The 21,019-nt window shown below is 41.3% G+C and overlaps 1 protein-coding gene across 1 annotated transcript in view; it reads left to right on the top strand.

Moving 5' to 3' along the window:
• LOC137092040 (uncharacterized) overlaps positions 1–19,895 on the top strand; it is a 76,969-nt gene extending 57,074 nt beyond the window's left edge. Inside the window, exons 8-19 of the mRNA XM_067456341.1 lie at positions 586–678; positions 822–896; positions 1,134–1,244; positions 3,275–3,406; positions 11,686–11,772; positions 11,922–12,020; positions 13,639–13,719; positions 15,540–15,653; positions 17,574–17,672; positions 17,919–17,947; positions 18,103–18,153; positions 19,684–19,895. Coding sequence (XP_067312442.1) covers positions 586–678; positions 822–896; positions 1,134–1,244; positions 3,275–3,406; positions 11,686–11,772; positions 11,922–12,020; positions 13,639–13,719; positions 15,540–15,653; positions 17,574–17,672; positions 17,919–17,947; positions 18,103–18,153; positions 19,684–19,692 — 980 coding nt within the window. The 3' untranslated portion in view covers positions 19,693–19,895. The remainder of the gene's footprint in view (positions 1–585; positions 679–821; positions 897–1,133; positions 1,245–3,274; positions 3,407–11,685; positions 11,773–11,921; positions 12,021–13,638; positions 13,720–15,539; positions 15,654–17,573; positions 17,673–17,918; positions 17,948–18,102; positions 18,154–19,683) is intronic.
• Positions 19,896–21,019: the final 1,124 nt, after the last annotated feature.

The following is a 21,019-nucleotide window of genomic DNA, read 5'->3' as shown; positions in this document are numbered from 1 at the left end:
GAATTCTGTGATAGAAGGACGCATTCGAAGGTGGCATTTGGAGTGTCCTACTCACTTTTTTGAAATGAGACGGCCTTATGACGTATGCAGCCTTTGAATGCGACCTCCGGAGGATGCAGCCTTCCAAAATGAGACACCGCTTCTGCTTATCCCAAGGTTTACTGTCATAGTAGTCAAAATAGTCTGTCGGATTCAGGCCGTATCCAGATCAGATGATGGAGCTGTACCTAGACATGAGCACAAAGCAGCCCTGAAGTATCAGAGAGACTTATCACTTATTATCACTGTAAAGCTGCTTTGAAACAATCTATATTGTAAAAGCGCTAAATAAATGAAGGTGATTTGACTTGATGCATTTGCTATCAAATGAGTTAAGGATAGCCCATGCCAGCTAGAATTTCTAGAATTGCTAGAATTTGATATTGGTTTTCCTTTTTTTTGTTGTTGAATATTCTAATGATCCACTTTAAATTAATATTGCCTGCAGTGCACAATTTTCCTGAAGCCACCAGTGTAACAGTGGCACCAGGGCTTGGGCCCGTCATCGCTGCTTGAAGCTCTATTTAATATTTGTCTTTGTTTCAGGGTCCCTGTTTGAGACGGTCTCTTGTTCTGCTCTTTATTTTCTGAGGCCTCTCATGCTGCTCTGGGCCGCTCCATATGTTAATGAGTTCACAGGTATGATTAATTTGTGATGCTTTATAAAAAAAGCTGAATGAATTTTTCTTTAAAATGTGTTCAGTGTTGTATTGATATTTATATTTCATTGTGTTTGTGTTTTATATTGTTGGTGAAACAATTTCATCTTTTCTGTTTTACAGGAAACATTAAAACATTTATTAAATGTTACAGCTTCAGAGCAGAATATATTGTTTTCTCGACTGTTTTTTATTCAGGTAAACAAATCTAAATGTCATCGCTAAACAATTGTTATCATAACACATTCAAATGCAAATTAAGCTGCACAAAGATCACAGGGTCAGAATCAGACAGAAATGACTTACAGAGAAGCTGACAGTTCTGCACTGTAATACTGTACATAAACAGCATTTGTTCAATGAAAATATTTTGTAATTTTTCTGATGTGTATTAATATTTTATTGTTTTTCTATTTACCTCTTCCTTTCTTCCAGTTCTGTTTAAATCCGTCTTGGAAAAGATTCTATATAATGCAGGATCGGATGTTGTCATTATAGTCCTCTTTGTGATAGTGCTTCTGCTAAACCTCATCTATATTATTTTCTGTAAGTGTGTCTATCGGAATCCTTCAGTCAATGACACAGTATGTGGGGAAACAAAATACATAATTATTCAAGCTTATGTTTTAAAATTGATCAAAACAAAATTGTATTAAAATATATTTTTAAAGAAAATTGTACATTTAAGGACATTTATTGAAAGAGGGGTGTAAAACAAGGCTTCGGGTAAGGTGCACGTGTGTACCATACGGTACAAATGCAATCTTTGGCAGTTAACAGTCAGCTTGTTTTAAGGGGCGAAACATACTTCAATCCAAGTTCCCACATGAAAATATTAAGTATTCTGTCCATTTTATCACAAAATTCAAACGATAAATACCGCTTTGAAGTTCTTTAATGTGACGTGACTGATCACTGTATATGCGCGTCAGTTTGGCGCAAGTGAAAGCAATCATCTCTTCCTAGTCAAAGAATAGAATAAACATGAATCAACATCTGACGGAATGCTGAGGATGCATTACAATGTATCATATGTCGTGTAATAGCTCAATCAGTGTTTCAACGGTGGAAGACATCAACAAAACAGCTTGTAAACAATGTCACGTAGCATAGTTAGTGTACTAGAGAAATTAACTCTTTCACTAAATACACTCACCTTAAGGATTATTAGGAACACCTGTTCAATTTCTCATTAATGCAATTATCTAATCAACCAATCACATGGCAGTTGCTTCGATGCATTTAGGGGTGTGGTCCTGGTCAAGACAATCTCCTGAACTCCAAACTGAATGTCAGAATGGGAAAGAAAGGTGATTTAATTTCACCTTTCAATTTTGCAATTTTGAGCGTGGCATGGTTGTTGGTGCCAGACGGGTCAGTCTGAGTATTTCACAATCTGCTCCGTTACTGGGATTTTCACTCACAACCATTTCTAGGGTTTTACAAAGGATGGTGTGAAAAGGGAAAAAACATCCAGTATGCGGCAGTCCTGTGGGTGAAAATACCTTGTTGATGCTAGAGGTCAGAGGAGAATGGGCTGACTGATTCAAGCTGATAGAAGAGCAACTTTGACTGAAATAACCACTCGTTACAACCAAGCATTTTTGAAGCCACAACACGCACAACCTTAAGGCGGATGGGCTACACCAGCAAAAGTACCACTCTTCTCCACTACAAATAGGAAAAAGAGGCTACAATTTGCACAGGCTCACCACAGTTGAAGACTGGAAAAATGTTGCTTGGTCTGATGAGTATCGATTTCTGTTGAGACATTCAGATGGTAGAGTCAGAATTTGGCGTAAACAGAATGAGAACACTGATCCATCATGCCTTGTTACCACTGTGCAGGCTGGTGGTGGTGGTGTAATGGTGTGGGGGATGTTTTCTTTGCACACTTTAGGCCCCTTAGTGCCAATTGGGCATCGTTTAAATGCCACGGCCTACCTGAGCTTTGTCCTGTTACACATTGTACATCAGTGTTAAAACTGAATATCATGAGAGTCTAAGAGGATGAATGGTTTAACTCTAGTGGCTTATGTCTGACTGTATGTGCCTAGGCTACCATGCCACATCATGGCTTAGCTCTATAAACACATACTGTGTTCTCATTAACAATAGATATATGTTGAAAGTTAATAAGAGATAAGCAACCACCTCATCAATTAAATCAGTTGATGTATCATTGACATAATCTTTATACTCAGGGGTATGCTCTGACACGTGGAGCTAAAATCAACCACACATGTTAAGCATAGCTAATAAAAACATTGCCCTTGGAAATAAATTAACTCATCATTAGGGTATGCAGCTAAACATGATTACCCAGTTGAAAGCACAAATACTTATTTTACTTTAACCTTTTGTCATATCTGTAGTGTGGCCAAGCGTTCATGCAGGGCTCGCAAAACACTAAGAAATATGAAAAAAATAAACGATAGCCCTCCTAACTCCTCTCCAGTTTGAGTGCAACCCATGTGTATACTAGCCAAAATCATAATCATGACATGAATTCAAAATCAAATCAATCATTTGGGTCCTTGTATTAATACTTTTTTGTTTGTTTGTTTTTTATACAGTGTTGACTATTGCCAATGATAAAGGCCATTGGATAAATGATATATTTGGTGTTCTGGCTGGAATCAGCTTTGATGTTCTACCTTCACTACAATTCATCCTCCTGTTTTGGGCCTTTGGATCTGCTAGAGAAGGTAAATTCAACTGTGTGAACAATTCAGATATTTGCTCTTGACTCTGCAGAAAATTGGCGACTTCAGATTTGACACCTCAGCATGACCCCACTCTGGGATTTTTTGTAGCCTACCACTTTGTGCCTGAGTTGCTGTTGTTCTCAATTGCTTCCACTTTGTTATAATACCACTAACAGTTGACCGTGGAATATTTAGTTGTAAGGAAATTTCACGAATGGACTTATTGCACAGGTGTCAACCTGTAAATGTACTATGCTTGAGTTAACCGAGCTCCTGAGAGCGACCCATTCTTTCACAAATGTTTGTAGAAGTATTTGCATGCCTAGGTGCTTGATTTTATACATCTGTGGCCACGGAAGTGATTGAACACCCATGAGCTGTGTCTCATTTGATTTTATCATTCCTCCAGAGGACATATCCTGTGAAGGATGCAGTATACGGAGTGTCCTCAATCAGAATTTAAAAAAAAAGGCAGGAAGTATCACATTGCTATGACAACACGTTCAGCCCTACTCCCGTCACTTTTATATATTTTTTTGAACCATTGGTTTTGTTACCAGAGCTTCAGTATGTAATGGCACTTGCATTAATCTGCCGTGAATGCACTGCAAAAGCTCTAAAGAACGTTGAAGACGAGCAGAAATGAAATCTACAGCTCTCTGCTTGCAGTATGTCAGTGACGCTCGTCAGGTAAATGAGAGTGAAACACACAAAACACACATTTTTATCAAATCATACGTCATTAATAGCGTTTCACTTCTGCGATTTAGTACGATTGCGTTCACATCAGCAACAAACCGTACCAGATCAGGTGCGCACTCGATTACGATAGACCACGTTCACATCATCCAAACGAACCGATCGTCAATCAAACCCGGGTGCGCACCAAAAGTGCTAGTGTGAAAGCACCCTAAAAAACAAAAAAAAACAAGCAGCGATGGCTACACCTCATAAACACTCCGAATTCCTGTGAAAGAAGGGCGCATTCACAGGTCGCATTTGGAGTGTCCCTACTCACGTTTTTGAAATGAGATGGACTTATGACGTATGCAGCCTTCGAAAACGACCTCCGGAGGACGCAGCCTGCCGAAATGAGACACAGCTATAGATTCAATAATTTAGAGAGGTGTCCAAATACTTTTTTAGCCAATATATATAAAAATTATGTCAGTGCCATTGTTTTGGCTCACGGTGCACACCAGTAATGTTTTTCATGAGAAGGCATGTTAATATGTCCTAATTGAACTAAGGGCTAATCCTGGCTTAAAGGTGCACTATGCAACTTTCCGTCCACTGGAGGGCGCCTATTCAAAACAAATGCGTAGTTTGATGACGCAAAGTGTGAGCGCAGCATCTTGGGGAGATGTGGTCTTCTCATCACAGCTGGTGGAAAATAGGACTTGGGCAGAAATCACATTCATGCATGTGGTTATTAACGTTACTGTAGTCTAAAGCAGAGCAGGACCGAGTGTTATGGACCTGAGCACAGCTGCTGGAGCAATTGTTAAACAAATGCCCGCCTCGCGAATACCGGGACTTTTATTATGACGGGACGGGACACAGTCGCCGGGCGCCTGCACAGATCCGCTCTTCCGGTTATGATTTTGAGGTAATGCCGCTCTGTTTATCATATTAGATACATTTAAGTGTTTAAAATGATGTTATGACGTTACTCCGTGCGTTCAGCTGTTCACACTGCTAAGAGTAAAGCGCTCCTGCCAAATAAAAGCCGAAACCGAGGGTAGCGCAGATATGACGCAATTGACAGGCGACCTCAAATGCAATGCGGAAACGTCCCTGTCCTTAGTTAAAATAGCAATTTTCTCACAATTTACAAATAGTTGGAAACATCTGGGATATTGTACAGTCCCCGACAAAAGTATTGTCGCTTGTGTACAAATTGACCTAAAGTGCCGCTGAAATATATTTTTAATCAAGATTTTTTTTACAAGAAATTGCTCATTTTAATCCCACCATCTTTTGTGATAATGTTTCAGGGAAAAACTAAACTTTCAAAAAGTATTCTAATATTCACAGCTTGGTAAAGCCCATTGAGTCAATTTTTGCAAAGACATAAGTGTTGTCACCTTGTCATATGAGCTTCACCTGTGACTAATAATGGATCAATTAGGTCTCAAGTGTGTATAAAAAGAACCCCAGTACACTAGACCTTCACATCATCTGCAACTAGACCTCTGCAAACATGCCTAAGATTCACCCTGAGACTAAAGTGTTGATGACCATCTATTATGGCTGAAGACCAGATCCACTGCTGATGTGCCAGACACCTTCAATGTGCCTCAGCGTCAAGTAGAGAGGATAAAAAAAAAGATTTGAAGAGACTGGAGACGTTTTTGACAAGCCCAGGTCAGGCAGACCCCGCAAGACAACTGCTCGAGAGGACCGTTTGTTGGCTCGAAAATCCAAGGCCAGCCCATTTTCCACTGCAGCAGAGCTCCACGAGACCTGGTCACCTGAAGTCCCTGTGTCAACCAGAACAGTTTGTCGGATTCCGTCTCGAAATGGCCTCCATGGTCGAATCAGTGCCCAGAAGCCAGCACTAAACAAAAGACAATTGAAAAACCGTGTGGCATTTGCCAAGGCCCACAGCCTGCTAAAAGGATGGATGCTGGAAAAGTGGCAGAAGGTGGATTTTTCAGATGAATCTTCTGTTGAATTACACCACAGTCGCCGCAAATATTGCAGGAGACCTACTGGAGCCAGAATGGATCCGAGATTCACCCAGAAAACAGTGAAGTTTGGTGGCGGAAAATTCATGGTCTGGGGTTACATCCAGTATGGGGGTGTGCGAGAGATCTGCAGGGTGGAAGGCAACATCAATAGTCTAAAATACCAAAAAATCTTAGCTACCTCTTATATTCCCAACCATAAAAGAGGCCAAATTCTGCAGCAGGATGGTGCTCCATCGCATACTTCCATCTCCACATCAAAGTTCCTCAAGGCGAAGAAGATCAAGATGCTCCAGGATTGGCCAGCCCAGTCACCAGACATGAACATCATTGAGCATATGTGGGGTAGGATGAAAGAGGACGCATGGAAGACGAAACCAAAGAATATTGATGAACTCTGGGAGGCATGCAAAACTGCTTCCTTAGCTATTCCTGATGACTTCATCAATAAATTGTATGAATCCTTGCTAAAATTGGAAATTTGAAATTGAAATTGGATGCAGTCCTTCAAGCTCATGGAAGTCATACAATATATTAAATTTGGATCTCACAGCACCACAACTTAATTTGCTGACATATTTTTGTATTTGCAGTAAATTTGTTCAATTTCTGTATAGGTGACAAAACTTTTGTCTTGTCAAAATTTGACCTTTCTGTCTTGATTAAATGATAAATATTTTTTCTGTGAACATTATTTATTTCAGTGCATTAAACATCATTTGGGAGGGTTTTAGCTTTTCATATGAGCTATTTCTAACACCAATGAATTAATTAAAAGTCAGGTTAATATCAGGTATTTCTAGAAAATAGATAAGCAACAAGACTTTTGTCAGGGACTGTAGGTACTCAACTGAACAAAATATATAACACTGGCCTAGTGGTTTTTGGATATTTTACTGCAAAAATACTACATAGTGCACCTTTAATCTAAGCCCTCTCTGTGAAACCAGGCCTTAATAATTTCAGAGTAAATCAGAATAAATTCAAATGTAACAATGTATTATTTGTCAGGTACATGTATCATGCTAATTACATAATCCCTGCATAAACACTGAATCACGGGCAATGAAAAAATATGCGTTAAAACATTCCATCTCTCCTCTGTATCCATTTATATCCAGTTATAATCATCTAGCTCATACACGTCATATCTGTTCTGTGTCTGGCACTCTGTGGGACTTTTATGTTAAAGTTTATCTGTGCCTTGTTTCTATGTCCTGTTCCTGTGGTTTTTCTTAGTTCTTTGTAGTTTTTCTTCATGATTAGTTTCCCCCAGGGGTTCCCTATTTGCCACTCCCCCTTGATATCTTGTTAACTTTGATTCCCTTGTGTATATATACCCCAGTGATTCAGTTGTTCTTTGTTTGTTGTTGTTTTATGTCATGGTTAATGTCATGCAGGTGTTCTCTGTTCCCCGTGGTTTCTTTTGTGGTTTTGCTCAGTTTTATTTTGTTCCTGGTTTTTGATTTGTATTGTTTGTTCGTTATTAGATTCTCACTGCATTTTTGGATCCTATCTCTGCCTGCCTTCTGTTCCGTGACAATATGGATCGAAGTTTAAATATATAAAAAGTGTTCCTAATCCTCCAAAAGATATAAGATATTCACCCTCATGTTTGAAAATTAAACAAGTTTCATCTCAGTCATAAGTGAATCTAACAACTGTAAATATGACCGAATGTCTTTAAAAGGATTAGTTCACTTCAAAATAAAAATGTCCTTATACTCACCCCCATCTCATCCAAGATGTTCATGTCTTTCTTTATTCAGTAAAAAAAGAGGTTACGTTTTTTCAGAATTTTTCTTCACGTAATGGACTTCAATGGCAACCAATGGGTTGAAGGTCCAAATCAATGCAACACAAACTCTCTCTCTCACACAGACTCTCACACACCCCAACAGATCGGCGCGAACACACACACACACACACACACCCCAACAGATCGGCGCGAACACACACACACCCCAACAGATCGGCGCGAACACACACACACACACACGCACGCACTGCGCGCGCATACATAACCCTCAATCTATTCCCTGTGTTGATATCCTGTTCAACACATCCTGTTCCCTAGATAGACTGTTGATAGTAGATTAACTATAATGCCTAATGTGACCAGCAGAGGGAAATATCTAGGTAGGACGATGGGATAAAGTAACGTGAGGAAGAGAGGCAGGATGTTTTGGTGATGATGCATGCGATTGAGACAGAGCAGTCAGGACGTGTGTGTGCGCGCCCGCCGATCTGTTTGTGACTTGTGTAGGTGAGTTTGTGTGCACATGTATGTTTGAGTGTGTTTTAAGTACAATTACAAAGCAATTCATTTGTTTTGTTTAACTCTGAAACAATTTTCGAGTTGCGTTGTGGTAAAAATAGCAACGGGTAACGCCAGCTGATTGAGGAGTTCAACCACTCTACGTCATCAACCTAGAACGCAAACAAAATGGCGCCGCCCATGGTCCAAATATAAAATCGATTTTTTAAATAACGTAGATCTTTCATGGGTTTTCTACCACATAATTCAGTAAGAGACATCATTTATGTTATATTAAGCCATACAAGTCTCAACACCATGGGATCCCTTAAAGAGAAGAGTGGGCCTGTAGTTCTCCGGTGGGGTGGCTAGAACGATGTTAAGTGTTTATGTTAGGCTGTATGTTTTGCTAGTGCAGCACTGTGGTCTGTGGTAGGCAGTTTCTCATCTGGATATGTGAATATGAGCAGTTGAGGCCACCGCGCATGCCCACGGGCATGTAGCGTCGATATAGATTTATGTGCATTCTCCTAGTCGAAATGTTAGGCCCATAGCCACCCCTGGGTAGCGTTAGCACCTCTGCTAGTGAAATATCTAGATGAGTGTATGAGGTCAGGCTAGCGCATGAACTGCAGTAAGGTCTTTCCCAGCTTTTTAGGGCCTTGGTTGTTGGGCTTTTATCAGACCCATGCTGGTGCATCAAGTTGGCCTAGGCTGCTGGTGGAATGGCGGTGGCGTCTTGCGGTGGCGTGTTGCTCCGGCAAGTTGCCCCGGGCTCCTGTCAGTAGATCTGCAGGAGCTTATTATCCCTACCCGGCCTCCCCTCAGTTCAGGGTCGTCCGGCCAATGCCCACCCCCCTTTTTCTGCGTTTGAGGGCTGTTATAATGCAGAATGGTGTGTAGCAGAATGGATTGCGACTTTGCCAGTGGTCGTGGGACGGGGTAGGCGTCTCTTCGCTTGTGCGCAGTTAGACTGGCTTTGCTAACCCCGCCTCCCAGAGCTTATTGTGGCCGCCACTTCTGGGCGGCCCCTGGCCTTGTTCTGGGAGGGACGGCCGGTTGGTAGTGTGTGTTGAATACTTCACTTCTTGCTCTGTGTCTTCTGCTCCACCTTTAGGGCTCGGGTCGAGCTGTACTTCCCAACCATCGGCTTAGCATGGGTTGGTAGGATGCTCCCCTGGAGCTGAAACACTTCCATAGCTGACGCCCTTGTGCGGACGGCGGACCGCTGGACGACCAGACGGCCGCCCTGGAGGCAGGTGACGTAAGTTGTACTCCCCTCGCTTTAGAGGGTTCAAGGCGTTTTATGCTAAGTGCACTGCTGTTGGCATTGTGTTTTAGGTCCATGCTGGTAGGCGCTGCCTGGGAGACTGCGCCGTCGCACAGAGGGCCTTACGGGCTGCTGGGACGGACCGACTGTAGAAGGCCGGTTGGCGGGGAGACGCCAGCCGAGGCAGTCCGGGCAGTTAATTCCAGGACAGGTGGTAGGCCTCCCTGCGAGTGAGTTCTGACGTTGTGGCCCATGTGAGCCGGGGAGGGTTCCAACAGTTTGCCCGTCTGGCTAGCAGGTAGCAGGCCTCTCCAGGCCGTCCTGAGGGTGAGCCCCCGAGTTCGGACGCTCGGTTAGCCGGTGTAATGTGCTGTCAGGTGGTAGGCCCCCCTGGGCCTCCTGGGAAGGGATTCCCGGATCCGGTCTCGGTGACAAGCTAGCCATTAGCAGGCCTTGCTGCCAGGTGGTAGGCCTCGCCAGGCCTTCCTGAGGGCGAACTCCACTGTTTGGACACTCGCGCAGCTAGCATGGGTGGTGTTCTGGTGTTGATGGCCTCATGGGCCTCCCTGAGGGGACCAGTAAAGCCACCTCCCTGTGGCCTGTAACAGCTAGCCTCAACGGTGCCAGGTAGAGGCTCCTTCAGGCCTCCCTGGCGGGGAACGAGTCCCTTGGACGGGAACACATAACTGGCTTTATGCTGACAGCTAGTGGTTGCCCGCTGTTGGGTCCCGGCCTTAGCCGCCAATACCCGAGGGCGGGCTCATGCCCTAGCACGACGAGACGCCGTTTCTGCTGCGCTGCCTCTTCAGGAAAGGGACCGGCCAGCCTACAGCATGGTTTACCTACCAGGCAGGCTTAAGAGCTCCCCTCACTGAGAGTCGTCTGCGAGCTTACGGCCGCCTGAGCCTGATCAGACGGGCAGGCCCCCCTCGGGGCCTCCCGGTTAGATCAACCCATAGGCCTGTCCGGCCTCCTGAGCACCCCTGTAATATATGTGTTCAGTAGATCCTAGGATCGAGCAGAAGAGACTCCCCTCGCTGGCAAGGGTAAGAAGCACTATGCTGAGTACTGCTCTCCAGGATTCCCGTCTCCGAGATCCGGTTTGAGGAGGACATTGCCAGTTTGCAGTCCCTCAGTCTGGATGCTCATGAGTAAGCAAAGTCCGGAGGCTCTGTTTCTAAACAGACAGGGTTGGCCAAGCCGGGATGTCCCACAAAAGTGATACTAGGTCAGGCCTCCCTGGTGGCATTCGGTGAAGGTTTCCCGAATAGTGACCGGCTGGGGCGCCCTCGGGCCCCCTAGCCACATTCTCTTAAAGGGACCCCTTCTGTTGAATTAGTTGGTCCCAGGCTTTTGAGCAGCCGAGGGTAAGAGACCTCAGATAAAAACTTAATAAGGTCCTCTCTTAGGCATTACCTCTCAGCTTGGGCTATGACCGTAGGGAATGCTGTCACTGACAGCCTAGTGTGACCAGAGGGGGAGTGGTTCAGACTATCCTTTTCGAACTCTTGTCCAGGCAGTTGTCACTGCTAGTAAGGGGCATACACTCCCCTCAGCATGGCAGCGTGGGTATATCGTTCCCTGTAGTGTCAGCTGATGCAGCTCAAGTTCCCTTTCGAAAGGGAACGTCCCCGGTTATGACTGTAACCTTAGTTCCCTGAGAACAGGGAACGAGACGCTGCGTCAGTTTGCCATGCTTCAAGGCCTGCCTGCCAAACAGTCCCTTCAGACGAAGAAGCTAGTGTCATATTTGCAAGGCGCCCTTATATACTTCCTGGTCGCACCTTGATGACATCATAGGCTGTCGCCGGTCAGTAGGATTGCCATGATTTGATAGTAGTTCAGACACCAGTCACGCTGGAGGCGTTCCCCGTAGCGTCAGCTGACGCAGCGTCTCGTTCCCTGTTCTCAGGGAACTAAGGTTACAGTTGTAACCGGGGACGATTTTTTTTTTTTATCTCAAGAGATTTTTTTTTTAATTTAATTTGTTTGTCAACTAGTCATATGTGAATGTGTCTCTCTCTCTGCATCTGTAATAACATATACAATCTTCTGTTTTTAGGATTCTACATTTTTGCAATTTTACCAATATTTCTCAAATTGACAAGATACAACTGGGATCTTACATTTGGGGTAGAACAGATGGGCTGTAAGTGTTTAAATTATGATCTGATCCTTGATATCAACATCATAATGTGATACAGTTTTTTTACAGTAGAGATGTTTTATTTTTTTTATTGTTTTTATTTTAGAACAGATATGCACTATTTCTATTAACATAAACCATGTTTCTTTCAGGTTCACCTTTGGTCAGGAGATCAGTGTGGTTAATTTTCATATTTTCAGTCAATGCTATAATAGTTTATTTCTACATCATATCTCTGGAAAATGAAAAAGGTAATGTTAGTATAAAATAATTTTAACATCATCTGTTTGGTGTACATTTTAGGACATCCTCAGACCTAAGTCATATGATTAAAAGGCGTCATGTCTCAGACTAAAAGGCTTCAATCATTGGACAAAACTGCATCGCACCTCAGACTAAAAGGCTTCAGGTCTCAGTAAAAACTACCTCAGGTATCAGGTCTCATACAATTAGGCATCGGATAAAAAGGCATCAGACATAAAGGCATCGATCAGATGAAAAGGACTGAAGGCCCCGCAATGTATTTACTGTGAAGTTCGTTTTCTTCTTTGCTTAGGGTTAAAACAAAGTTTTACAAAAAAGTTTACAAAGTTAACACTTTTGCAGGGCAATATAGTGAACATCCCAAATCTGACACCGTCCACACTTCTGCAGAGCATTGTTTCTACCAGAAAGACTCAGGCTATATGCTATAATATAGCAAGTTAATTAACAGACCAGCAAGTATTATAATTAGAGGTTCTCAACAACTCAGGCGTGATAGTACCAGTCTTTTACTATTAGACTTTACTATTAGAGTATAATTCGTAACTTTTCCTGGCAGAAAAAACAAACAAAATAAAACCTTGTTATTGTGTGTGTGTGTGTGTGTGTGTGTGTGTGTGTGTGTGTGTGTGTGTGTGTGTGTGTGTGTGTGTGTGTGTGTGTGTGTGTGTGTGTGTGTTAATTATGTAGAACCTGTCTATTGATGGTATTCATTTTATGTAGGCCTAGCCTATATCCTTGGCAATGTTCTTTATGTGTGCTAATTGTTATTCAAGCATAATAATAATAATAATAATAATACTAATACTAATTAAAGCTGATGGAGTGGAGAGACAGAGACCAAAAGTAAGCTGTACTTGATATTTTAGTTTCAATGTTACACTGTTCAGCAGAAATAAAGGAGTTTCCCTGGTAACCTCTGTACAAAAAGCAGCGCTGTGCTTAAGCTATAACATCACAGTCTCGAAAGGTTTCTTTCCCTTGTTAGGGGATAACAGTTTAGGACCCAAGACCAGTAGTGAAAAATGAAGACCAAGAGTCAAGAGTGCAATTAATTAAAGAAAAAAAATTACTGAAAAATAGTTTGCAGTTTCATCAGCAGAAGCAATCTTCAAGTCTCACAAGGAATTTGTTGACCGCGCTCCCTCTACCCGCCTATCGTACATACATTTGTCCCAACAGTTATACTGTTTTCAAGGTCTATCCATGTCATTACTGCGAGGTGGATTATTCTCTGATTCTCAGTGGAATTCGAAACATTCATTCTGAGTGCGTTTTGTCTGATGCCTTTATGTCTGATGCCTTTTAGTCTAATGCTTTTTCATCCGATGCCTAATTGTACGAGACCTGACACCTGGGGTTGTTTTTCCTGAGACCTGAAGCCTTTCAGTCTGAGGAGCGATGCCGTTTTGTCCAACAACTGAAGCCTTTTAGGCATGACGCCTTTTCATCATATGAGGTCTGAGGATATCCTAAAATGTACACCGTACATCTAACAATAACACTATATGAGCTACTAAAGAACTTTGTTTGTTTGTCAATAAATTAATAGTTACTTGAAATTGTTACTGTGACACTGAAGCTGATGTTTTTGTCCATGTACAGATCGTATGGGGTGGGCCTGCATGATTAGTTTTCTTCAGTTACTCTGGGCAGTGTTAAACTTCATAGAATCATTTCAGTGGGGTATAGTATTAATCATCTACTCTGATTATCTTTACTCTGTGATGTTTTTCTATGAGCTCTAGTTTATTATTTTTCTCTTCTGAAGAAAGATTAGTTATTAAGTTCTTCAGTTCATTTATTCAGGAAAGCCTTAATTTGACACTTTTTGAGGTTAATTGTGAAACTCATTATATTTGATTAAATCCTGCCCCTGATAGCAGACCAACATTGAATCAACATTGAAACTTAACATTTGCACCTTGAAATATTGTAATTTCAATGATGAAAAATGTATCAAAATTGACATAAGAAATTGGTATTTGTTAAAAAAAAAAAAAAAAAAAGGTAATAGAGTAAAATCATGTCTGTTTTGACTTCTTTTAATCAGAGGCCATGCAGGGCTGATAATAACATGGTAAAAAGTCACTGACTTGAAAACTGTTAATGAAAACTCAAAAACAACTTTACCATCAAACATCTATACCTCTGTTACTTCTCATGTTTTTTTGAAAACGTTTCATATGAAGTCACCATTATGGTGATCATTGTTTGCTTTAGTTTGAGTCTTGACCTTTGACTTTTACAGTACAATACAATACAATTTTATTTGTTAAGCACATTTAAAACAACCAAAGTTAGCCAAAGTGCTGGACACTGACATAATTGCAACAAACAAAACAAAACACACACACATAACATGAACACAATACACAGTTTAAACAAGTGACAAACTAAAATAATAAAATGCAGAAATGAACTCTCAGGCTGGTTTAAAGGCCAATGAAAAAAAGTGAGTTTTAAGTCGTGATTTAAAACTGTCAAGGCTGGGAGCCACTCTGACACGCATAGGCAGATCATTCCACAGCCTTAGGGCCACGACTGAAAAAGCTCGATCTCCTATTTTTAATTCTTTTTCTTTTAAACATTAGTTTTTCTGTGGCTGCTGTAAGAAGAAAAAATATTATCCATGGCCGTTCAGGGCTTCCGTTAGCCTGACAAGCCAGACCCACATCAAGATGTTTGGTCTGGAAACTCACCATTGACAGCTCAATCTGAGGGGTGGGATAAACGGTTGTCTTTCAAATTCTCTCTGCACGTGATAGGATAGCGCTACAACCAACCAGAGCAACGAAGGTGAAACAGAGCTTGTTGATAGATTAAACATTCGCCGTATCCAGTAGGCAAAACTCGAACACATCTTCCCTTTTTAAGAATGACTTCAGTGCCGTTCTTTGTTCTTTTCTCAGAGAAAAGCTTAACTCCAAGTCTTCCAGAGTCGCGTTCAAAGCTGATTCGAAAGACCGCCGCCGTTCGCCAGTTTCTGTGTTTACTAGAAGCACGCAAAAGCAACTCGGCCGTCGTCATTATGGCCCTGCCCACTGACTCCATACACGATGTGATTGGCCCGGCAAGAGTTAGGCGATTACAGCTCAGAAGTGTATTGAGAGTTGCTAGATGACACTCGCGGGCTGATTAGATTTGCTGCCGCTAGGGTGCGTCTAGATTTCTAGGCTAGGCTTCCGTACAAAATTGATGAAAAATAAATGTTAAATTTAAACCATGATTCAATGCTTTACTATCAGGGGCTCCATTCATGTGTGTTCATGATATCAAGCTGATATTTCACAGCTTTCACAAGCTTAAATGTTAACAATGTATTTGTGTATGAATATTGTACATAATCATCAGGTTTTAATTAAAATAATCAAGTCATTTATTTGTTAAACACACTAAGATACAAATTCAGAAAAAAAAGATATAAAAGGAGACCCTATATGCTGGTTGTTAACGTGGTCTAATTTTTTCTAAATTATATTAAACTGTATCATTTGATCTTCCAGTATTCCAGATGTTCCAATATCTGCACTGTACTGCCCTTGTGTATCTGTTTGGATCAGTGGGTGTTGTTTTACTGAACTCTGTTGCACTGATGACTGAACTGACAATGAAAACAGGTGAGCAAACAAAACTCTTTACTGTCTAATTAATAAAATCCTTGTTAAATACATGTTAGCTAATACATTATTATATTATTAACTAAGTGACTGGTTATATCGCACTGTGATGTAGATATCACCTTAATTTCAATAAGATACTTTGATTCAATTATTCTAATTTCCATGCATTAATTACCTGGCAGCAGCAGTACAAAACTCCCAGCAATTATGCAGATGAATGATCTTACTATTTTGCTTTTATTTTTGCTATTTACTTTTTTGTAGCCTGTTTTGTGATGTCCAGAGCTTCAGTCTCACTGCTATGCCGATGACAACCAACATTTCCTACCAACTTTCCTCCAACTATCCTATCTGGTTGCTTAGCTAAAATTAAAGCTTGGTTTACTTCCAATCCTCTCAAACTTAACAGTAGTAAAACTGAAATTCGTCTTGTATGTTCAAAAACCAATCTGGCTAAATCTAACTACCCCTCTGTGAATATAGATATTTTTAAGAGGAGAGGACGCCATGACGCTGCCAACGCCCCTTTATCTGATGTCCCTGATGACGTCATGCTTTCCTACAGGTTGGGGATTCCCCTCAATGCCACCTAGGGACTCAAATGAAAAACACAAATACACTTAACAGTGACAAAGAAATGTGACAAAAAACAGAAAGTCCATTAACCAAACTAAAAAGAATGCCCCCTCCGACAAGGCGTGACCTCGTGGTGTTACAGAGTAGCACATCGATGGATGGAGAAATAGAGATATGGAGGGGTGAAGGGGGTTCTGGAGGGGAACGAGGAGATGGTAGAAGTGAAGGGATGGTGGCCGGATGTGGTGAAGGGATGGTGATGGTGGAGCGATGACACCCAGATTTTGAATGTGAAGGAAGTCTGATGGCGCATGTCCAGAGCCGACAGCCAATGTCGAGTCGATGGAGGGTGGAGCCGAGATGTTGCTGGTAAGGCTGTCGACCTTTGGGTGACGACCAATGGAGACTGAACTGGTGGATCCAATGGTGCAGATGGAGGGCCGATGGTACTGAGCGGAGTCACTGGCACTGGAGACCAAAGCGTCAGGGCGGCGAGGAGAATCACAGAGATTAGTTGAGTCCTGGGCTCAGAAAGCATTAAAAAAAATCAAACAAAACCTACATCACCACATGTTATTTCGGAGGGTTTCAAGAAAAATCCTCCTCGCTCATCCAGAAACAAACTCCAGCATATTCAGTTGTCAGACACGACAGGAAATTCAAAAGGGACCTGGTACTGTGGTCTGATGAAACTATAAAAAGAGCTTTTAGGTGCAAACAGGGATAAAAAGTATCCCATGCCCACGGCTAAAAATAGCTGAATCTTTAATGTTGTGGGCCTATTTTTTGCTGGAGGTCCTGGAAATCTTGTTCAGACACATTCAAATGGATTCTAGCAAATACCAACAAATAAAAACATCTAAACCTGACGGCCTTTGCTAGAAAAATATTAACATGAATCACTGAACACAAAATGAAGCTTCTGCCATTGCCATCCCACTTCTGACCTGAACCCTAAAGAGAACGAGTCGAGTGAACTGAAGAGAAGCGTCAATATGGATCTGTGAATCTGGAGAGGTTCAGTATGGAGGAATGGTCTCTGATCTCATGTCAGGTGTTCTCCAAACTCATCAGGCAGTAGAGGAGACTCAGAGCTGTTAACTTGGCAAAAGGAGGTTGTTAAAAGTATTTAATAAAAAGATGCCAATAATTATGGCCAATGTGTTTTGGAGAAAAGCATTTATTTCAAAATTGTATTAACCCCCACTTTCAATTATTTTATTTTAATGAAAGGTTAGATTTGTTTTTAATAAAAGATCAAAAGGATAAACTTTGCAGATTTATTTTTTACAGCCAAATACAATTGTATCTTGTAATTAAAGTACTCTTGTTTATTTTCAGTTAATGGTTATGGTGTAGTCGGAGATCTGAGAGTCTTCGTCTTTTCCTCTGAATTCCTCTTCACATTTTCTTTGCTGATTTTACTGGTATTTCAACCCTGTGAGTACAAACAATTTTAAAGACAATCACATTCGTTGTTCTGTGATTTTGAACTAAACTTCTTAACTGTAAGCACAAACTGAACACACCATTTGAAATTTGATATACTAAGCCAAATAATGATGTTTTATTTTATTTTTTAAAAATGTCCATAGTTAAAGCCATTATAAATGTGTTTTGTTTTATCTGATCAACTTTTAAATATTTCTGTAAATCTCTTTCCCTCCATTATCTCTGAACTCACAGGGATGAAAACTTTTCTGGATTCATGTCAGGTTAGTATCACATTTAATAAAATAACCTGCAATATCAGGAGGGATATCTTCCTTTATTTAGATGCACTCAGTCATTTTAACTTGTATAACGTGTATCTTTATTCTCAATACTGACCCAGCTAACACATTTCTGTTCTGTTTTGTTGTTGGTTAAGGGGATGTTAAACTTTCCAGTTTTCTTAGTGTTAATGGAACGCTTGTTTAAGGTCAGTGTGATGTTCCTGAAAAATTATTTAAACTTTGTTTTTATTTAAAAAAAACTCAACATTATAAGAATGTTGCTTTGTAACATTCTAAGAACATTAAAATGTTGGTTTCACTTTATTTTAATAGTCCAAGCTTTAAGTAACACTGCACCAACATGTCTAGACTTGTACAAGGCTGGAAAGGTTAGGGTAGTTACTGAGAACTATATGACCTGATTATCTTTGTGTCTGCCATTCTTTATAAAAATAAAAATAAAATGTTTTTTTTAAATACCGTAACAAAGAACACAAACTCACAAGTGTAAAACTGCCCAACTAAAGGAAACACTAATCACCATAATGGTGACCAAACATTTTCAAGAAAACATTAACATCTAAACCTCTGTTAATTCTTTATAAGAATAAGAAGTGGCCCAGTAGTGCAGCCTTACTAAATTAAACCACAATACAACAAAATCGTCACAACACAACGGAATTAAATCACAACACAATGAGGCATCAAGCGCTGTCATGATGGAGAGTAAAAAGTTTTCGAGTATAAATATGCAGCTATAATGCCTTGAGGTGATTTTGAATTGATATTTCATGTCGATATACAATGGTTACACACTTAAAACTGATTGTAGTGTTTATATCTCTGTAAGACTGGCCAATCTATAGAACAATGGCGAGGAAAACTAACTTCATTGCACTCGGAGAGCCCTCTCATGGTCGGGAGCATTTCCGTTGTGTTGTGGCAATTTCGTTGTGTAGTGTTTTGATTTGGTATATTTATTTTAATTTAGTTTGTTTTGGTGTGACAAGCAGCGGGGCGAGGGACCCCGAGAGCGGGCCGGTGGTGAGAGTGAATGAGTGCCAGCTGCGTGACACACCGGTCTCGTCTCGCGGCCATGTGACGGGAGCATGAAAGGAGGAGCAAGGGTAGCAGAAGACGAGAGAGGACCAGGCCTGGAATTTTATGTTGAGTTTTGTTTAAGTTTTATTATGTTTGTGTGGGCAGTCGTCCGTGAGGGGCTGCCCACGTTTTATTATGTGGGTATTTGGGATTTACTTTCGCTTTGTTTATTTATTTTGAATTAAAAAGTGTTGAACGTTCGCCGGTTCCCGCCTCCTTCCTTCCGGGTTTCGGCACCAGTGTAACGAATTTCGTAGATTGGAAGGAAGGAGGCGGGAACCGGCGAACGTTCAACAAACCTTAATATACAAATAAATAAACAAAACGAAAGTAAAAACCGTGCGCAGCCCCTCACGGACGACTGCCCACAAACGCATAATAACATGTAAAACAAAACTCAACATAAGTCCAGGCCTGGTCCTCTCTCGTCTTCCGCTTCCCTTGCTCCTCCTTTCATGCTCCCGTCACATGGCCGCTAGACAAGAACGATGTGTCACGCAGCTGGCACTCATTCACTCTCATCACCGGCCCGCTCTCGCGGTCCCTCGCCCCGCTGCTTGTCACACCACATTTGTGTTTTGTGGCATTCTTCTGTGTGTGATCTGTCACTAACCCCTGTTCGCTGCTGTGCTCAGGCCACGTAGACGAGGAATGACAGCTGATCGTTGCCGCCGCTGTTCTCTCTGCCTCGTCCCGTTCCCTGTCCTGTGTGGGCGCTGCGTTCTTGGGTGATCTCTGATGAGCACTGTACAGACAGCTCTGGAGCGCCCAGACAATTCCTCTTATATTTGTTCATATGTGTCACTACTTTGGAGGTTGTATTATTTCCTATAGTCAATAAACTCTGTTTGTGTACCCTCTGCACTTGAGTTTTCTGTTCATACTCTCTGAAAGTCTACTTATACTCTAATGAGAGCTGGTTGATGTGTAGGTGCACAGTTTTTATAGTCAACAGAATATTCAAAAAGGACCATACAAATAAATGATGGTGTTACCAAAAATGTAGTCATGAAAAAGCAATAACTAATTTAGCATAATATCATCTGAAAAATATTGCAATAATTAGATGCTTTGTTTCCAGGCAAGACTTAGTTTATTGAAACTTTTTCATGCTTTCATCACCAGTAGGGTAGACTATTGTAATGGCCTTCTCACCGGCCTTCCCAAAAAGACCATTAGACAGCTGCAGCTCATACAGAACGCTGAGCAGAACCAGGGCATATGACCATATCACACCAGTCCTCTGGTCTTTACACTGGCTTCCAGTTACATCTAGGATCGATTTTAAAGTACTATTACTTGTTTATAAATCACTCAATGACCTAGGACCACAATACATCGCAGATATGCTGATTAAATACAAACCCAACAGATCACTCAGATCAGCAGGATCAAATCAGTTAGAAATACCAAGAGTTAACTCAAAGCAAGGAGAGTCTGCTTTTAGCTATTATGCCAGCCGCAGTTGGAACCAGCTTTCTGAACAGATCAGATGTGCTCCAACAGTAGCCACATTCAAATCCAGACTCAAAACACATCTGTTTAGCTGTGCATTTACTGAATGAGCTCTGAGCCACTGTACATCCGACTGATTGCACTTTATCGATTATGTATCATCTTTTTATTTGTTTAATTCTTAACTGTTTTAATGTAACCTTGTGTATTTACTGAGTGAGCACTGTGCCACTATGTCTGACTGATTGCACCTTATTTTCTGTGGTTAGAGTTGTCTGGGTGAGAGCGGTTGGGAGAAGGGTGAGTGATAGGCACACTCAGATGTGAAGTGTGAGAAACCAAAATCTGAGCGTTAAAAAAAAATGTTAGAAAATTTTAACACAATACTTTTTTTTTTTTTTTTTTTTTTCGCTGAAAGAGGCTGATGGTCTAGGAAAGTTGTTATATGCGCACACTTGTGTAAGAGAGGTGATGAGGTGGACGATGCTTAATATTACCTATCTCATGAGGTTAAAA

This window comes from Pseudorasbora parva, chromosome 2 (genome assembly GCF_024679245.1).
Source record: "Pseudorasbora parva isolate DD20220531a chromosome 2, ASM2467924v1, whole genome shotgun sequence".
NCBI classification, from domain to species: domain Eukaryota; kingdom Metazoa; phylum Chordata; class Actinopteri; order Cypriniformes; family Gobionidae; genus Pseudorasbora; species Pseudorasbora parva.
This window is presented reverse-complemented; position numbering and strand designations above follow the sequence as displayed.